The sequence below is a fragment of the Sinohyriopsis cumingii genome, chromosome 13, assembly GCF_028554795.1.
Source record: "Sinohyriopsis cumingii isolate HCF-2022 chromosome 13, ASM2855479v2, whole genome shotgun sequence".
Taxonomy (NCBI): domain Eukaryota; kingdom Metazoa; phylum Mollusca; class Bivalvia; order Unionida; family Unionidae; genus Sinohyriopsis; species Sinohyriopsis cumingii.
Window position 1 is genome coordinate 9,724,424 of NC_142973.1, and position 21,865 is coordinate 9,746,288.

General features: G+C 35.4%; 1 protein-coding gene across 3 annotated transcripts in view; it reads left to right on the forward strand.

The window, feature by feature from the left end:
* LOC149784928 (cytosolic non-specific dipeptidase-like) overlaps positions 1-21,865 on the forward strand; it is a 91,603-nt gene that overhangs the window by 16,070 nt on the left and 53,668 nt on the right. For 2 of the 3 annotated variants that reach the window (XR_016425334.1, XM_089978553.1), the window contains exons 1-2: positions 11,716-11,871; positions 19,287-19,410. Coding sequence is in view for 2 of the 3 variants with exons in the window: in XM_089978553.1 (XP_089834679.1) it covers positions 11,720-11,871; positions 19,287-19,410 (276 nt within the window). In the remaining variant the exon portion in view is untranslated. Of the gene's footprint in view, positions 1-11,715; positions 11,872-19,286; positions 19,411-21,865 lie in introns of those variants that run through there. The other variant, XM_089978554.1, reaches the window with a different exon arrangement.

A 21,865-nucleotide genomic window follows, 5' to 3' on the forward strand; every position in this document is an offset into this window, starting at 1 on the left:
AACGTGGAAACCAGGTGATTTAATTGTGGCAAGTAGAAAGATAGTCAGGGACACACTTCAGCAGCGGTTATTTCAGTTACATCAGAAGAAATTTCCCATGTTGCCAGTGCCGTTGTGTTATAGACCAGCTGATACGCGATTGCAGAATATTGATGTTGATATTCCAGGGCGCCTGACTGCGTCGGGTCCGGAGAAACAGAATTTAGTATTAAATGATATTGTCACAGTTGATGTTGATGCTGTTGAACAGGCACTGAAAATGAGCAAATCCCCGTGGACGCTAGGATACGCTATGACCATCCACAGTTCGCAGGGACTAACTATTTCAGATACAACAGTTTGGATTGTTGATGATCGCATCGAGTGGTCAAATTTAGTTTATTTAGCCGTGTCAAGAGTAAGAAGGATAGGTCAGTTACGAAGAATTGTATTAGATGATGTTGTCAACGACAGCTCAATCGCTGATGACACAATAAGAAAGAAATTAGCCGGTTACAAACAGAGCGACAAAAAAAATGGTAGAGAGTTTGATCCCAAACAAAGTTTGGATGTTGAATTTGTAATACAATTACAACAACAGCAGAATAATCACTGTGCGAGTTGTAATTGTTTATTGCTGTGGCAGTATTCGAAAAACGACCCAAGGCAATTCACCGTAGATAGAATAGATAGCAGTCGCGGTCATACACGTGAAAATGTGATGTTGACCTGTCTTGAGTGTAACCGACGCAGAGGTGTTGCTGCAGTTATTTAAATGATTGAATCACTTCAGTGCGGATCACTTTAGTGATCGGGGTGGTAATTGTGTATCCTCGGGAATCACCTGAAGTTGCTCGCGTTTAAATCCGCGTTGAGGAGCAGTCGAATCTAATCTGTAGATTGCGTTTCTCCCAGTTGATCTGGTTATGCTGGATATCTTATGTGTAGTAACACTCCATGTGGGATCGGTTGCTCTTTTTTTTCCTCCTTCTAGTTCGCCTGGTTCGTATAAATACCTAACGGTGACATTACCCAGCAGTGGGGACGCTAGCGTCCCTGGCTGCGTTGAAACATTTTGTTGCTGTTGTCCGCGTTCACTGACGCGGGGTATATATTTTTTTGTGATTGCATTTACAGGTCTCATGTTTGTTGTTCTGGTAATTTCATTATTCAGTGCGGCTATCACGTTTGGCAGTCTTGCAACCCATTCACGAGATCTCGTATCGTAAATGAATTCCCTCGCGTACTGGTATCCGAATAATCTCTCAGCGAGTGTTCTATTAAATCGCTCAACAATTGCCTGATCCCGATGAATTTCAGTATGTCCTCGTCGTATGGTAACGTTATGCTGCTTTGTCAGTGATGACACCGCGCCCTGAAATTCCTTGCCAGGATCAACTTGTAATAATCGTGGCCAGTTTAGAGGTCCTCGTTGATAAATTCGTTTAAACGCAGAGGCGACTTCGGACGCTGTTTTAGTCGCTAACGGTTCTGCTTCTTTGTATCTACTGGCAACATCAACTACTGTTAGCGCGTATTTGTATATTTTTCTACGGACAGTATCATGAGGCAGGAATAGTATGTCAGCCTGATGAACTTCATTGGGCACACTAACATCAAAATGTGCAAAGTTGATTTGTCGAGGTGGTGGTAAGTAGATTTGCCATATTGCTTGTTTTGATAGCCAATTTTTGGCAACCTCGCGTGTTACTGATGCCGCGTTGGCGAGTTTATTAATTGCTGAGTTACCTCTCCAGTATCCGATTGGGGAATAATAAATCGCTTGCATTTTTATTTAATTATCCAGCGCCTAATACTAATTTAGATTTCATCGCTGATCTTACTAACCAATTAGCGAGTGACTCCTTAAATGATTTATTTTTTATGGCGCTTAGTGCATGAATTAATTTCACATCCGCGATATGCCTGTCTTGTAGATCTTTACTTCGATAAGCAACATCATGTATGTGACACGCTGCGTCGATAGCGTTTATCGGATACTCTCCCGGTTTTGGTTTAGATTGTTCATCAAGTCTGATATCTAGTCGGGTCCCTGGACCGCAGTAATTGTATCCTGGGAGATGTTTTTCTCCGGGATACTTTGCCCAGGGAGTTCCGGGGAGCTTTCCAAGTTTGGCTGCAATGTCACCTCCGCTAAATTCTCGCTTTTTTTTTGAAATCTAAATTTTTTTGTGCCACATCGCGTACACTTACCAGAAAGTGCTTGTCTGTTATTTTTTGTTGTAATGGTTGTTAGATCATTCGTAGGGGTTCGTGCCTTACACTTCACACAATATAGATCCATAATTATTATTCTTTATATACAAATGGAAATTACAGATTTTTCTGCGACAAAAAAGAAAGAGCCAGTTAAGCATAATTCAGTGCTACCAAACTCTATCCGCGCGATTATAATTGGGCCATCCGGTTCAGGTAAAACACAGCTGTTGCTGAACTTGATAATGAAGTGGATGAAATGGGATAAACTGTATTTGATAGCTCCATCTGTAGATGATCAACGATGCTATAACGTTATAAAAGATTTTAATGAGAGTGCAAGCGCGCTGAGTAAAGACGGTGAGGATGTTGTTGAATTTATCACTGATATCGAAGAAGCCCCCAGCGTCGAGGATCTTGATGAATCAATTAACAACCTAGTAGTGTATGATGATGTTATGTTGGACAAGCAAAAAAATCCCGCAAGAATATTTTCCCGGGGACGTCACAAAAACACTGATGTGATTTATGTTACTCAGCGTTATACACAAATTCCTAAAGTAATCAGGGATAATTGTAATCTTCTTGCGATATTCAATGGAGTTGATACACATACACTGAGAAATATTCATCAAACCTGGTGTGGTGGCGATATGGATTTAAATAAATTTAAAAATTTCTTCAGTCATGCTCAAAGAAAACCTCACGGATTTGTGACAATAAATTTACACGATCCCAGAACAAGATACCGTATTGGACTTGATACACTATTTGCAACATAAAAATGTTTTTCCTTGGAAACTCATTTCCCAGAGCAGCAGAGGGGATGGACCCGACCCATGGATTTTTCAATAACGACCCCGCCACGGAAACTGTTTCAGATTTATTGAAGTAACCCAAGTTGTCAGTGCAAACTCAACGAGTTTGTCCCTGGAAACTCTTCGAGTTTTCGGGGGACATTTTTTTTTGTCCTGTATTCTGAATAGAAGGGTTTATTTCGTCGAAATAAGCCCTCTATCGAGGAATAGTTTCCTGGAGGGGTTTATTGTGCAAAAAGTTTCGGTCTGTACAGCCCCTCTGCTGCTATAATCAATTGATCAAATATTGACCGAATTTCTTTTTAAGATAGTGAGATATCGACCCTGCTTGCAGAATCTGAGCGGTCTGTCACATTTTCTTGATCTACATTTGCCATCTTAATTGACTGAACTATCCGGAAGTGAGTTACACCGAGATGCCCTCGGGTGTTTTCAGGGGAAGACGCTAACCATGAAACCCCCTATAGTCCTACGACGTAAGACATAGCACATGTTGGCTTTGTTTAAGTGCTGTATCTTACTATCCAAATAGCGGTCTTGTGTAGCGTGTTCCGATGTAGTTGACATCGGAACGAGTAGTCAATTTTCAAAAATATCTCACACATTTGGCAACATATATCGACACACTTCCACTAATTTGTGTGCAATTAATATACTTACTGTGCTGTCTTTATCCTGGCGGAATGAAAATATGATACTAGCAAACGGACGCATTTTCATGTTCTGTTGGCGTACATTTGAATTTGATTAAATGCGACGGTAGTAGAGGTATGCCGAAGTATGTTTAAGTAAGTTCATGTGGCGGATATGTTTCTTGAACGAAACGAAACGTTACTTGACCGTTCCAATAGTCATAATATATGTTTATTCGTTTCCTTAAAGAATAATACTTTAAATTAACCTAATTTCGGCATTCACGGCTTTCATCGCTTTCCAGTCAACTGAAATGTAGGCCAACGAAACTTGAAAACAGGTTTATTTCTTTTGTGAGAATTTGAATTTATTAGAGAAAAGACATCAGAATAAGTAAAGTCTGACTAAAACATTATGACTTTACTTTGTAGAAAAGGACCGTTATTTTAGTTGCCAGTTGTGTGAAATATTCCTGAAAATTTGACTTTCGTTACGATGTTAGTCGACATCAAAACACATTACACAGCGCTGCTAGTTAGGCGGTAAGACCCTGACGCCCAAAACATAAATATCAGCACCTGTAGGACTAGTCCCTAGTACTATTTGACACACACATTCGACCTTGAGGTCGTTCCACACAGCATCACGAATGATATCTACATCAGTTTCTCACTGAAATTTCACTTCAGCATCTCCAAATGTAGTTAAAATTACCAAATTCGTTTTGTGCATGAATGATTTAAACATGATAATCACATACAGCTGAAAAAGACTGGTATGTGGTACCAGTTGTTTTTCCATAGACCTCAATGCTAATGTTTTGTGAAATAAATATACTTTTTATCCTACCTCAGCATGCATGTCACACACTGTCATAGAGAACAATGTTAGAGTGTCAATTTGACCAGGACAAAACCATGTACCCCATTGCATTTAAGAGAGATAACTCTGCTGGAACGAGACAGGGTTAAGAGTTACCTAGTCACCACAGTCACATTTTCAGCCATGTGTACCACATTTTAATAAAAATCATTAAAAAAAAAAAAAAATACAAAATATGAACTAGATATTAATTAATCTAATCTAATCTTACATGTTGCCGAGAGGTGTAATGCTTTTTGAAGCCTAATAGAAAGTACAATTCTGACATTGTACACCAATCACAGCTAGTGTTGTTGTTTATTTCTGAATACAATATTCCCTACACTGTAAGTAATCCACTCACCTGGGGTTGTACAATTGGTACCGTTATACCTATCGCCAACCCTAATTGTTTCAATAATCTGTAATATAGCTTAGGACTTTACAAGTGACAAGTGTACTTAGTCTTGCTTTTCAAAAACAATTTATGATGTACCAATCTGTGTCTGATATTAATGTGTATGTAATGCTCATTGAACTATTTCAGCTGCTGTTTTCATATTTTTGCTTTCCTACCAAACTACATTTTGGGAATAAAATGAATTGTTTTAACTATGAGTTGTGTTTTATTCATATCAGCACTTATTGAACTTAACATGGGTGATATAGGATAACTCTCATTTTATCATACTATGTAATAACTAGGTCAAAAGTCAATGTACCAAATAGTATGTACCTTTCCTACTTAAAAAAGTACAATTCACCTAAAAGAAAGGACTTTATATTTGTTTGGTAGATGCAGAACTTAACATCAGAGACAGGTGGACATAACCCAATCTTATTATAAAGTATAAGCTTTTAACACTTTACACTGTCTGCAGATATATGAGGTCACTAACCCCCAGTCCTCACACAAAGTTCTACCTACACATCCTCTTTGTAACACAAATACTAAGCTTCCTCCTTTGTGTTGTGATTGATTCAGTATTAGCCAATCAGTCACCAAATATGATAGATCACAGCTTCTAAGTGGTTATTTTGGATTGGGGGTGCAATTTAGGGAATAAAATTCAGAAAAATGCCAAATATAAGCAATAAATATAGCAAGTCAAATGGAGTTAAAAACATGAGGAAAGTGTTTATCTAAAAGGGAGATGTAGCTTATGATAAAAGAATTGAAGGAGACAAAAGCAGCAATGAGAAAAATGAGAAGATAAGTTTGATGACCTTGGACAAATATATGGGGGCAGGGCCCCATAGGTCCAAGGACAGTCTGAAGGCAACTGGCTATAACATCCCTTACAGGTACTCACATTTCAAGTGAAGTGGTGTTCATTTCTATCTAATATAAAAGGGTGAATAATTTAGATAATATAGATTCATATAATGTATATTTCTTCTACAAAAGAAATGAACAAAAATAGGCTTAAGTTAGGCAGAAAAATACCTAAACCAAACAAAACATGCTTTATCAGTTTTTGAAATTGTAAACTTTTCTGTGAGAAATTATTAAATTGCATCTACGTACATTTGCGTCAAGACTGAGGGCTAATATAATACTTCACAAATCTTCTCTTTATTTCCATAACCAATCACTGAAAATGTGAGATTTTATTTCTTGAAATGTAATGTCTGGTGTAAGGGTGATAACTGAATGATTTAAATAAGGTGTAGTATTTTTATTTCCTCCAATATGTTATCCATGTAATATAGATGAGTTCATACCAACATGTATTAACTTCAATGCAATTAAATTATCCAAAAGTATATTATTGATAAAGTGAGAACCTAACATTCATAATTCTATATGTAGTGGAGACATCAAGAGTGATGTAATTTTATTATCTAAGATGATGTGGCTGTTTCATATCACATAGTTCATATTTTCTACAATGCCAACATGTGGAGTGTAGCCTTCCATAACCATGCTGATATGATCCCATGCCAATTTGGATTCTTGCAATGGGATGCAAAGTTTGAAGAACTGTGGATTTGAATGGAACGAATGGGTATTGTGTGACTAAAATGGTTATCACTCAGTAATGTTGGACCTAATATGGAAATTCCACAAGAACAGCTGGACAGAAATAAATAGAATTAATTGAAAATCAATAGTAGATTATAATTGGGCTTATACAAGTGTCAGTGGGAAATGCTGACTTAAAGAATCTGCTCTTTTCTGTTGGTATCCCCTGCAGAGAACAGTGTTAGAGTGTCAATTGGTACCCCACTGCATTTAAGAGATAGCTCTGCTGGAACTAGATGGCTAAGAGTTATCTAGTCACAACAGTCACATTTTCAGCCAAGTGTATCACATTTTTAAAAAATATAAAAAAATACAAAATATGATCTAGATATGAATTAACATAATCTCATGTTGCCAAGAGGCTTAATTTGTTTTAAGCCTGATAGAAAGTACAACTCTTACATAATGCACCAATCACAGCTAGTATTTGTTATTTATTTCTGAATACAATGTTCCCTACACCTTAAGCTCCACCCAACTGTGGGTTGTACAGTTGGTAAAGTTATACCATGTGTATGTGTAATTCGCCATGTTAATCCTGAGTTGTAGAAGAGTTTTAAAAAAATCATAATGCAAAGAAATTAAAGGGAGACAACTACATTATGGCCAAATAGGAAAGCAGATCACTCCTTAATAAATACTGTTTTTCACTTTGTATTCTAGGGATATAAAGTGTTTGCTGAAGTCTACTAAACATGTTGAATTTGCTACTTTCTCTTACTTAGTTTAAGACCATGCAGTCATAACACTATCTTTACAAATAAAACTTAAAATCACTTACATCTTCTGTCTTCCATATGGTTGTATATTTGTTTGGACCACTCCGGTGGCCTAGTGGTTGGAGCATCCGCCTCAGATGTGGGAGGTCGTGGGTTCAATCCCCAGCTGAGTCAAACCAAATACTTATAAAAATGCTACTAACAGCTGCCTCGCTTTGCATTCAGCATTAAGAGGTTAGTGTTAGGACTGGTTGGCCTTGTGTCAGGATAATGTGACTGGGTGGGACATTATGCTACATGTCTGTGGCATGATGCTGCAGTGCTATACATCACTACGAACTGCCACATTGGAGACATCATAGTGATATGACAGAAAAAAATGTTAAAGCTACATTAAAACTCCAAATCACAACACATATATTTGTTTGATGGTATAGTGGTGTGTCCATAAACACTTCATTCCCTTGTGTTTGTTAGTATAGTATTTTAGGTGTATGTAACTATAGAACATGCGTATAAACACTTTTACCCATTTCGTTGGCATGTAGAGATGTGTGTTCGGATAACAATCAAAAAGCGTGTACTAGATAGTAGGGTGTTTTTTGGATTGTAATCAAAAGTAGGTGGCTGGATAGTGTATGTGTTAGTAGTATATGGAGATACCATAGCCTCACATCTATGTTAAACAGAACAAGGTGCAACTGTCTAGCTGCGATGGGAAATGGAACAGGGTGGGTCAGTCTAGGGTTAATGGGAACTGGAACAGGGTGGGTCAGTCTAGGAATAACACAACACAACATAGACATAAACTTACATAGACACAAACACACAAACAAAACAGGGCAAAGAGTATATCTTTTGTAGTCAAGAGAGAAATGTTAAAAACTTACTATCGATTCTTAGCCTCATCTTGTAGTAAAATCCTATGGAACAAACCCTAATATATATTTCTAACCATAATTTGTGGTAAATCCTATTTAAAAACCTAATATCTATTTATAGCTGCAACTTGTGGTAAATAATGTGTGTGTGTATCTTTGTGTTTTATGTATGTCAATGTTTGTTTTGTCCCTACCTACAGTAGAGCTTATTCAGGTCGGCCACTTGTAACACTGTTGCTTAGTAGTCACCCGATTTAGATCAGTCGCTTGCAACGCTGGTTAGTTTTGAGGCTATAAATATAGACTTGGGTTTTTCAATAGGAATTCACAAATTGTGACCATAAATAGATACTAGCGTTTTTCCCCATAGTATTTTCGGTGGTGTAAGAGTTAGCCTATTTCATGAGATTTTATCTCATTCTCTTATATTTTAAACTAACTCAGGACGTTTTGGAGTATATATATATATATATATATATATATATATATATATATATATATATATATATATATATGTGTGTGTGTGTGTGTGTGTGTGTGTGTGTGTGTGTGTCTTTTGTTTATCCCTATAAAATTCATTTCGCATACCTATAGTGGCGCGTATTGAGGTCAGCCACTTGCAACACTGTTACTTAGTACTCGCCCGATTGAAGTCAGTCGTTTGCAACACTGGTTCATTTTGAGGCTATGAATATATACTTGGGTTTTTCCATAGGAAATTCCACATGCTGTAGCTATAAATAGATACTAGTATTTATAAATAGGATTGTCACACAAGTTGAGGCTGTAAATAGATACAGGATTTTCCACATGATTTTACCACAAATTACGACTAAAAATGAATGCTCGGTTTTCGAGAGGAATTTACTTCAAGTTGTAGCTATAACTAGATACTGGTTTTTTTCCATAGGATTTTTATACAAGTTGCGGCTTAAAATGGGTACTAGCATTTTTCCATGTCTTACTTACTTAGTGTGATATTCAAATTATACACTAAAACTCATTGCCCTGTGTTGTTTATGTCTTTGTATGTTTTGTCTATGTTATGTTGTTTGTCTCCATACAGTCCTTGACCCTAGACAGACCCACCCTGTTCCAGTTCCCATTAACCCTAGACAGACCCACCGTGTTCCATTTCCCTTGAGGCTAGAAAGTCCCACCTTGTTCCATTTCCCCTTGAGTCTAGACAGTCCCTTATATAAAACATTTGAGGCTAGACTGTCCGACCCTGTTCCATTTTCCGTTTGAGGCTACGATACAACCCCTATTTTAACATAGAAGTCTACGTGAGGCTATCAATCTTGAGGCTACGGTACAACCTCATAATTTAACATCGAGGTCTACGTGAGGCTACGATATCCCACTATACTTCTTTTGTGATGTTTGGATTGTAATCAAAAAGCGGGTGCTGGATAGTAGAGTGTGTGCTTAGATTTAAATCTCAACCTAATAACAGCCCCTTAATGGGTTGAAAGATGATCAGTTCATTGCGAGAGTTCGAGGCCATAGGTCCTTGGCCCTGTTTATATTGAAATTTGGAATGTCAAACAAACGCATATAATTTTCTGTATGAAGATTTAAAAGACAACCAAGTACACAACGATTGGGCCTGCCCTCTAATACCATTTCCATGTTAGACTATGGACAAATGCAACATAGGATTTCAAGTGCTTCCTTACTTAAACATAGGATTTCAAGTGCTTCCTTACTTAAACATAGGATTTCAAGTGCTTCCTCACTTAAACATATGGGCTAATGTACATGCGTTAGATCCCCTTATTACTGCTGGCAGGTATATACTGTCGAAAACCCTGATGAACCGTTTATTCTTTTAGATTCTTTTTTCCATTCCTGTATCTTAACTCTTAATTCTAGTTGCGGTTTATGTTAAATTGTTTTATTAGTTGGTTGAATCATCAGGTAATGTTATTACACATTCATACAAAGATTTTCTTATCTCAAAGTAAACGGAAAACGTGTGTATAAATATTACTTTCTCCGGTACTGTTTGATTTATTGAATGCCAACGAGATGTTTCTCATCTGGTTGTTGTCACCCATTCAGCACAGTTAAATCAGCCAAAATTTGATGTCAGTTTGTGTTCTGTATGTGTTACCTGTGTTGTCCGTTTTCAGTTTTAAAGTGTAGCTATCCATAATGGCCTATATTTGAAATAGTTTTTGAATAGTATATTTTTTAATCTCTTTTAAATATTTGTCCTGGTTAACTGGGGAGTTACTGTGAGTTGCCCATTTGCTCTCTTGTTAATTTCTTCTTCATTTCTTTGACAACTTTCTCCGTAATTGCTTCATCTCTGCATTACATTTATTGATTCTTGTGATTCTCAGTTTCTTTTCTTTATTTCTCTGAGTTCTATTCGATACACTTTGGGTGTACTAGTGCTTTGCAATGTTTGTCCGTAAGTACATATATCATCCTATCACGCTTACATTTGAACCTTTAGTCATCAGTGATTTCCGAAATGTACAAATAACAAATCTAATATCGATTATCATTGGTATATTTATATGCGTATTATTGATAATTTAATGCCTTCTTCTTTATTCTGCAACTGGCAAACAGGTCAGTCTCCATTTATTTGCCAGAATATATGTACAATAACTGAGAAAGCTGAAAGAGCGGTAGGAAGTCCATTTCCTTCCTACAGAAAGAGTATCATCCATGATGATTACGAGTCAATACCTTCCTGCAGAAAGAGTACTATTAAGGACGATGATCAATTCCTTCCTGCAGAAAGAGTAATGTTATGGATAATGATTACCATTCACTTCATGCAGAAAGAGCAATGTTATGGAGAATGATTACCATTCACTTCCTGCAGAACGAGTAATGTTATGGATAATGATTACCATTCACTTCCTGCAGAAAGAGTAATGTTATAGATAATGACCACCATTCACTTCCTGCAGAAAGACTAAAGTTATGGATAATGATTACCATTCACGTCCTGCAGAAAGAGTAATGTTATGGATAATGATTACCATTCACTTCCTGCAGAAAGAGTAAATATATGGATAATGATTACCATTCACTTCCTGCAGAAAGAGTAAATATATGGATAATGATTACCATTCACTTCCTGCAGAAAGAGTAAATATATGGATAATGATTACCATTCACTTCCTGCAGAAAGAGTAATGTTATGGAGACTGATTACCATTCACTTCCTGCAGAAAGAGTAATGTTATGGAGACTGATTACCATTCACTTCCTGCAGAAAGAGTAATGTTATGGAGACTGATTACCATTCACTTCCTGCAGAAAGAGTAGTATTATGGATGATGATTATTAATAAATTCTTTCCTGTAAAAAACAACAACTTCAGATAATCACAAGTAAATGCCGAAAATACTTTCTTAAAGTACTGCATACAGGTGATGCATAACGGCTACCACAAGACAACCTAACATAAAAAATAAATAAATGAATAAATATTTCGCTTCAAAATGCTAATTGTGAAAATATATTTGCATTTCATAGTATTATGTTCAAGTTGATTCTTGAGCAAAATAATGGCCTGTAGATGACCCATAAAGGGAGGTAAGTACAGCAAGCTAACAAGAAATGATTCGCCCCTGTTTCCAGTTGATTAACCCTCACGTGCGAAGATTTGTCACATGCAAATCGAAACCAGGTTTGTTATTGCGTGGCCAGAGGTACTTTCTTCATTATTACTTCAGTATTGCTGCAGGAGAAGGAATGGACGCTCTTTTTCAGTAAGTGAACACCATATATCAATTACAAAATGGGTATATGTGACGACGTTGGTACACCTAACTGCGATGTCGTAACTCATTATATTTGCATATCAACGTTATTAAATGATGCTAAAAGTACCAAATTCATTTTCAGTACTTAGTACAAAACATATTATATACTTTTAGCTCCATTAAATGGCCTAGTCTGAGTTTCGGCTGACCTTGCCTTGCCACCCCATTTTTTATATTTGGACGTTTATGTTATGATGTGGGGTCAGAGTCCATTGCCTATCGAAACGTTGGAATTCGCCGACACCATTTAAAATTAACACCAGCATGCAAAACACGAAAAGAAAAAAAACATAATTAAAGAAACTTATTAACTGTCTAATAAGGAATAGGTACGATAGATATTTTTTAACTGTCTAATAAGAATAGATACGAATAACAATATGGCTTACTACCTAGCACTAGCTCACTACCTAGTCTTACAATGTAAGAGATAGCACATGTTTGGATTTGTTTTAGTGCCATGTCTTACTATCCAAATAACGGCCTTGTGTAGCGTGTTCCGATCTTGTTGACATCGGAACGAGTAGTCATGTTTCAGGAATATTTCACACATTTTGCAGCATATATTGACACTCTTCCACTAATTTATGTATAATTAATATACTTACTGTGCTTTCTTTATCCTGGGTAAATGAAACTATGACACTAGCAAATGGATGCATTTTCATGTTCCGTTGACATACATTTGAATTTGTTGCAATGCAGCGGTAGTTGATGTATGCCAAAGTATGTTTAAGTAGGTTCATGTGGCGGATATGTTTCTTGAACAAAACGAAACGTTGCCTTACAGTTCCAATAGGCATATTTTATTTTTATTCATGCCGTTAAAGAGTAATATTTCACCATAACCCGATTTTGGCATTCCTGACTTTCATTGCTTTCCAGTCAACTGAAATGTAGGCCAATGAAACTTGAAAACAGGTCCATTTCTTTTGTGAGAATTTTAATTTATTAGAGAAAAGACATCAGAGTAAATAAAGTCTGACTAAAACATTATGACTTTACTTTGTAGAAAAGTGCCATTATTTTAGTTGCCAGTTGTGTGAGATATTCCTGAAAAATTTGAATTTCGTTACGATGTTAGTCGACATCAAAACACTACACAGCACTGTTAGTTAGGTTGTAAGAACCTGACGCCCAAAACATAAATATCAGCATCAGGGTCTTACATGTAAGACTAGCTTACCACCAAGATAATTTATCCCAAATTAAAATTGTACAATACAAATTACAACATAATTTGTCACGAATTGAAGTGCGAGTGACCTTCTTATATATGTATAGCAGGCCAAATGAAACAGTTCAACAGAAGATAAACAAAAAAGATATTGTTCCAAATCAATACTTTATTTATAATTGATTAAATAACTGTCTATAATATTTTGTATACTGAGTGATTTTCAACTTCAGTTTGCATCTTCTGCATGAAAACGAGGCTGAAGAATTATATCTAACAGGGTCATACAAAAATTAATAATTGCACTTCATTACATGGACGATTGATACAGTTTTTCTCTATTCTAATATCTTGAATAGAACTGCGTAATGGGCCCAGAAATTATTTTCATTAATATTTCTTCTCTTCTATGGTCATTTGTATTATACACAAACTGTTAGTAAAATTGCCATAGTGTGTACCCACTCATTCAGATTTTCAAACATTTCCATACTGAACAGTTCTGTACATATTTTGGTATGTTTGCTTTGGTTATCTCCCCCTACCCTTTGCCGTCCTTGACACCCACATTCAACAATGATCATTCCACACAGCATCATGAATGGTATCTACATCAGTTTCTCACTGAAATGTCACTTAAGCATTTCTAAAAGTAATTAAAATAATGAATTTGTTTTGTGCATGAATTATTTAAACATTATATTTACATACAGTACAACACTGTTTGTTCACTACATGCAAAAAAAGACTGGTATGTGTATGTGTAATTCACCATGTTAGTCCTAAGTTGTAGAAGAGTAAATTTTTTATAATGCAAAGAAATCAAAGGGAGACAACTACATTATGGCCAAATAGGAAAGCAGATCACTTCTTAATAAACAAACCAATTCTTGCAACATTGGAGAATTTGACATAAATAGACCACCCTTTCTTGGCATGTAATGAGTGGCAAGTGTTATGAAGTTTATCAATACAAATGGTGCTGGAAATGGTGTGCAAAATGAATAAATAATTGTACTTACATTTAATGATGTGCAAAATGAATAAGTAATTGTACTTACATTTAATGGTGTGCAAAATGAATAAATAATTGTACTTAGATTTAATGGTGTGCAAAATGAATAAATAATTGTACTTACATTTAATGATGTACAAAATGAATAAGTAATTGTACTTACATTTAATGATGTGCAAAATGAATAAGTAATTGTACTTACATTTAATGATGTGCAAAATGAATAAATAATTGTACTTACATTTAATGATGAGCAAAATGAATAAATAATTGTACTTACATTTAATGATGTGCTAAATGAATAATTGTACTTACATTTAATGATGTGCAAAATGAATAAATAATTGTACTTACATTTAATGATGAGCAAAATGAATAAATAATTGTACTTACATTTAATGATGTGCTAAATGAATAATTGTACTTACATTTAATGATGTGCAAAATGAATAAATAATTGTACTTACATTTAATGATGAGCAAAATGAATAAATAATTGTACTTACATTTAATGATGAGCAAAATGAATAAATAATTGTACTTACATTTAATGATGCTAACATGAAAATTCACCAAGCTACAGACATGGATATCATTCGCAATGCGGTTTGGAACAAACTATAGTCATATAATGTGAGATGTCAACCCTAATATTTATGTTGTTTGGGTCAACCCAAATAACATAAATGTCAGGGTGGATGTCTTATATTGTAGAACTATAAACCCATTTGGATCCAGTGTTGTTGACATATAGACTGACAAGTAGTCCCCCGCCTTTTTTTGTAGAAATGTGGAGAACTACTTGTTGGTCTAAGTAGATGTGCAGTTTAAGTAACTAAGACCCCAAACAATATCAGGAATAGGATGTGGTGCAAACCTGCAATTTCCTTTCGAACCAGGGTATATTTTTTTCCAGCTGAAAATAACATATATATATTTGTTTAACTAATACAGTTAAACTTGTCTTGAAAGACCACAGCTATGAAAGACCACTTGTCTTGAGAGACCATGACATCAAAGCAGAGATTGATTCATCATATAACATAATGACCTGTAAAGAGAGACCACCTGTCATGAGAGACCATACCTTTTGGGGTAGAAGGGGTGGTCTATCAGGACAGGTTCTACTGTATAATGGATATTGTCTAAGTATTTATTTGGTTCTACAAATCACAGCAAGAATATATTTTTCTAGCTACTTTTGGGGCAGGAATTTATTTCTCAAAGAATCATTGGCTGCCTCCACCTCTTACTCAGGTGGGTACTAATGTTTTTGTCTTAATGGCAAGGAAGAACTTGCTGGCATACCTATTTCAATGACCTCGAAAACTTAGTTGTGAAGAATTCTAAATATTTTGGCTCACCTAACCCTTCCTATCCCATGTTAGATTTTCCTCTCACCCTTCCAACCCCATATTAGATATTTTTTAATTTATGTTGGGTTGTGGGTCAGAACGAATTGTCATTGAGAAGTTGGAATTTGCTGACACCACTTAGTGGTAGCATAAGGTAGCCACTTAATAGCAGTAAACTTGAACGACGTTACATGGTACTTTACCTTCATAAAATATATAGAAATTGCACACAAACTATTTTGTTATGTCTTTAGTTAACTTGAATGTTTTTGAAATTTGACTTGGTATTCTTCATTTGCATTGCTGGTCACATGACTACCCATTTCTTGCAGCCGACATGCCCATAACATCAGAGGTCCATTAGTCCTGTGATAGCAACATAATACTAACCCCTTTCCAATGTTGTTGTACAAAAATTTAAAAATATTGAAGTCCGTCACGTTTCTAAAAATTAATGAAGAGATAGTTTTCATACATGCCAGCCATTACACTTTTGGTATAATCATTACACTTTTTTTCACCTTATTATATCTTATGCCTGCCTGTGTATGGATTCTGCTTTTTTTGATACATTAAAAATAAAATAAAGTTTTAAAAGCTGTGTTGTCATTTCCATTATCATCTCATTAGCCCAACACATTATATAAATTTGAGAATATTCTAAGATGCATAAGAATAGAATTGTCTGACATTGACCTACATGTGCCTTCCTTTTTTTTTCTGTTTATAGTGATATGACTGAAACCTTTTTAAAGCTACGTTAAAGGTCCATATCACTCATTCTGTTTATGTGTGTGTGTGTGTGTGTATATATATATATATATATATATATATATGTGTGTGTGTGTGTATATGTGTGTGTGTGTGTGTGTATATGTGTGTGTGTGATTTGGATTTTTAATGTAGCTTTAACAATTTTTTTAGTCATATTGCAACAATGTCTACAATGTGGCAGTTTATAGTGATGCCTAGCACTGGGGCATCATTTCACAGACATTTAGCATGATGTCCCACCCAGTCACATTGTCCCGACACCAGGCTGACCAGTCCTAACACTAAACTCTCAATGCTGAGCACTATTTATAGCAGCTGCATATGACACATTTCAAAGAAAATGTATGGGTCTCTTTAATTTAACTTGCTTAATTCATTTTATTTGGTAAAGTATTTAGGGATTGGACCAGTCTATACATAAAAAAATGGTGCCTGATGTTAAGCAAAACAATCTCTATCGATGTGACTCCTGGATGTTATACGACTGAAAAATATTAAAAAAGCAGGATTTTTTTAATCTTCAAAACACATCAAATAAGAAAAAGGACAACTCATTTGCTCTTTACAAAATTTTTTAAAAGAATCTGAGAGTGATGTAATACAGCGATCAGAGTGAACACAATGTCACGATCATTGCAGAATTTGTGAACTTCACGATCATTCAGTGAAAGTTAGACATGTAGACTAATTAAAGTGGTTGCTGTAAATAAATAATTTGTCAGCATGTTTTGTATAATGGTACTTATCCACATGGATTGTGTCCGTTTGTGGAAAGAATTTTTACCAGCTGCAGATCCAGGTTAATAGCAAAATAAATACACATATTTAATACCTGTTATTATAACTATGGCGTGTAATATATAATTTAAACTTTTTGTGCTCATATTCCTTTCTGCAGTTACGCTTATAGCACATGTCACTTTGGAGAAAGTCAGATTCATCAAAGAGAGCAAATCTCAACATGGTTGTCATATAATACCAAAAGAACCCAATTGTCACAAGGTTGTCATGTGATACCAAAAGAGCACATCTCAACATGGTTGTCATGTGATACCAAAATAACCCAATTGTCACATGCTATTTACTTGATGAACCTGGGTTTATAGGCAATTAACTCTGAGGTCACACCTCAACATAAATGTCAATATATCTAACATGAGGGGTAATGGTCAAAGGAAACTCAGACAAACCCTTTAAGATACTTGGGCACTTAACATGTATGTTGAGCTGGGAGGTCAGCATGTGTTCCTTATCTAAAACATTGAATTTGTCAAAATCAGGCTGTATTGCATCAAGTGGTCACATTAGAAATTGGCTAGCAAAATTAAGCAATCTGGTATCAAACCCAGCATGCTAGAAATTGAAGAGAATAATTATCTTTTAAAACGTGACAATTCAAACAATTTTGACTTTTTTAAGTCCACTGTGAGCTGTATATGCGGACAAATTCTTCTCTGCATTTCCATCAGTTTTCTTGGTCACATGATCAGCAAGTCCTATGGTGTATGAAATCGAACACAGTCGTAACATAATCTTTTCTCTACTTGGGCTGCTTGCATCATATACCGGTAATTGCTTTACCTCTAACACCAACCAGAATGTAGGCTGCATGATCATGGATCACTTGATCTTGCAATGTTAGAAATGGCATTGGGCAAAGTCAGGCTTGTAAACATTAATTTTGGCTCATCAGCATCAGCTCTTAAAGAGTCAAAATATGTTATTTCTTATGAGTGAGAAGCTAAATTATTACTTATCAATTTCCAACAGGTAGGGTTTGAGAAAAGGCCATTTAAGTTGGCTTTACTCATAGTACAATATCTAGTCAACACTGCAGCCAAGTGGTTTCTGCAGTGTTTGAATAGGGAACATGCTTAGACCTAACATTCTTTGGTTGTCAAATTGTGTCGTCGTGAGTAGCTCTGTTGGTAGATTGTCTGATTCATAATCCATGAGTCACAAGTTCAGCTACCCACCTCAACCCCCAAACTTGCTCACATCAGGTGAGATGATTGCCATTGCCACGTGAATAAATTAAAAAATATCAGGATTATTTCAGATACTCAAATGTCAGCCAGTGGTCCTAATGTATCAAAATGGCATTCTCCAAAACTCCTTTCAATATTTCACTATATTACCAGAATAATATTTTAGTCCAATGAGTACATTGTAGTTCCAATGAATAATTCAAACAAATGTTTCCTCTCAAATAATATCTAAACACAGCATTAAATATGTCTTCAAACTCATGTTACAGGAAGAACATATGAAATATGACTGACCAAAATTGGCCATCTTCACATGCTTTTATACAAGCATAAGGGATGGAAATGCATTTGACTACTACTAGCTACAAGACACGTTGTGAAAATCTCATATCTTAAATGAACCCATCTGACCTAACTCATCCAGTTGAAAATAACTTAATTCTTCTAAGAACCTACCTGACTCACCAGCAAATGAGAAATAACACCAAAGTTGTCAACAGGTTTTATTATTAATATTATTATTAATGGTCATCAGCAACTATTTATAGATCCTACAGAATCATCATGCTAAATAGAATTTTATACCCATGTACAAAAATGAACTAATGTCTTGTCTTGAGATGATTGTTACAACTTAGTCATGAACAAAAAGTACACATAATATAGACTCAGTAATGAACCAGGAGTTACAAAAAACATAGATACATAACAAATGGCATCACATTGAAATTTGGTCTAATTTGCAGAAATATATAGACTGCTGTCTTTTTAGGGTTGGCCTGTTGGAAGGGTCTTTTGAGGGTTGGCAGGTATATACTGGTCAGAACAGGGTAGTATACTCTGCATTTAGTTACATTTAAATTAAGGAATGTAAAAATAAAGAATAATCCCCCATAGCTTCACACTTACATCTTACCTAATAAGTATGGTTCTTATTGACATGTACATTGCAGCCATCGACATAGATCTTGGATACTTGGGGCTACTGAAGATTGATTCTATTATTATTATCATTATTATTATTGTTATTATTATTATTATTATTATCATAGGCACATTGATGCCAACAAGGAGAAGTACATTCAGCGGCTCTCAGATGCAGTGGCCATAAAGAGTGTGTCAGCATGGCCACAAGTGAGACAAGAGATCAATCGAATGGTAGAATGGACAAAAACGGTAATGTATTTATTAATAATCCACTTAAAAGCTGCCCTGAATTTGACATTTAGAAACATAGTTCACAAAAATATTATTGATATTAACATTAAATTATCTGGGCTTTAACTTGTTATGAAACCAGTCACTAGACTTTCACTGTCACCTACTTTTGTCAATAGTTTTTCTCACACCATACAGGTATTGGATTACGAACACTTATTTAACATGTACAATATTGCCAGGCACATCACAAACAGGTAATCATCATATTTAAGGTAATCATGTTCATTGCAAACAGTTATCATAATCAATTTAATCCTGTACATTACAAAGAGGTAATCATGTAGATCACGAACAGGTGATCATCAGATTCAAGGTAATCATATATATTATGAACAGGTAATCATCATATTCAAGGTAATCATATACATTACTAACAGGTAATCATATTCAAGATAATTATATACTTCATAAATAGGTAGTCATCATATTCAAGGCAATCATGTACATCACAAACAGGTAGTCATCATACTGAAGGTAATGATCTACATAACCATCAGGAAATCATAAATTCAAGGTAATCATGTACATCACAAACAGGTAATCATCATATTTAAGGCAGTCATATACATGAAAAACAGGTAATCGTATTCAAGGTAGTCATGCACATAACCAACAGATAATCATCATATTCAAGGTAATATACATTACAAACAGGTAATAATATTCAAGGTAATCAATGACATATACATTACAAACAGGTAATCATATAAATTACAAATATTCAAGGAATTAGTGTACATTACAAACAGGTAATCATCATATTCAAGGAATTAGTGTACATTATAAACAGGTAATTGTCATATTCAAGATTTTTGTTGTTGTTGTTGTAGGGTTTAATGCTACTTTTCAGCACAAAATAGGCTATACATGGTGCCAGTATAGATGGTGGAGGAAGAACCCGGGAAAACCCCAGAAAGAACCACCGACCCATGAGAAGCTACAGTCAAGCTTCTCACATACCCACATCAGCTGAACCTGAGACTTGAACCATTAATCATTTACATCACAAAGAGGTAGTCATCATATTCAAGGTACATTACAAACAGGTAATGAGATTCAAGGTAGTCATGCACATAGCAAACAGGTAATAATCATATTGAAGGTAATATACATTAATAACAGGTAATATACATTAATAACAGGTAATCATCATATATAGGTAGTTATGCATCTCACAAATATTTAATTATCATGTTGAGGGTAATCATATATATTACAGACAGGTGTGTGTTTTTGTGATTTAGATTTTTAATGTAGCTTTAACAGCTTTTGTCATATTGCTACGATGTCTGCAATGTGGCAGTTTATAGTGATGTCTAGCACTGGGACATCAAGCCGCAGACATGTAGCATGTTGTCCCACCCAGTCACATAATCCTGACACCAGGTCGACCAGTCCTAACACTAACCTCTTAATGCTGAGCACCTAGCGAGGCAGCTGTTAGTACCACTTTTAGAAGTCTTTGGTATGACCTCCTGCATCCGGGGCAGACGCTCTAACCGCTAAGCCACTGGCGCAGTCAGTTATTATAGGCAGATAATAATAATCAAGTTAATCATATACATTGCAAGCAGGTAATCATCATATTCAGGTGTGGACAGGTTTGGACCATCCAGTGTGGTCAGGCTGGAAATGATGAGACTGTGTGAAAATCTGATAATTTTTTCGTCTGTCATGCAACAAACATACACACACACACACACATGATACTACTTCGCTAATCCACACCCATAAAACTCATGAACCCACTTACAGTGTAATAATATATGTTGATCCCATATTAAAAAAAGTTAGTAACAGATAAAGAAATAGGTGATCACAAAATAAAACTTGTGCAAAAATTCAACAATATATGAACCATACCAACTTAACAGTAACTCACACCATAGCAGGACTCAAAATATGCTGTTGTCCACAAACCAGAGGCTAGTAACTTTCCATTCAGACAAGTTTTCGTAATTTTAATTGTTTGATGGCTAGTAAAGTTTCAACTTCTCTGGTGGCCCAAGTAGTTAGAGCATCTGCCTTGATTGCAGGAGGTTGAGGTTTGAACCCCAGCTGAATTGTACCAAAGACTTATAAAAATGGTACAAGCAGCTCAGCATTAAGAGGTTAGTGTTAGGACTAGTTGACTTAGTGTCAGTATAATGTGACTGGGTCTTTAGCGGCTTAGCATCACTACATTCTTGAAAAAATGTGTTTCAGCACTGCAGCAGAATAGCATTTTAGTGAAGTACTGATAATAATAAAATTGTAATTGAAAACCAATATGTACAGTACTTGCATGCTGATAATAATAATAAAATTATAATTGAAAACCCATATGTACAGTACTTGCATGCCAATAATAATAATAAAATTGTAATTGAAAACCAATATGTACAGTACTTGCATACTGATAATAATAATA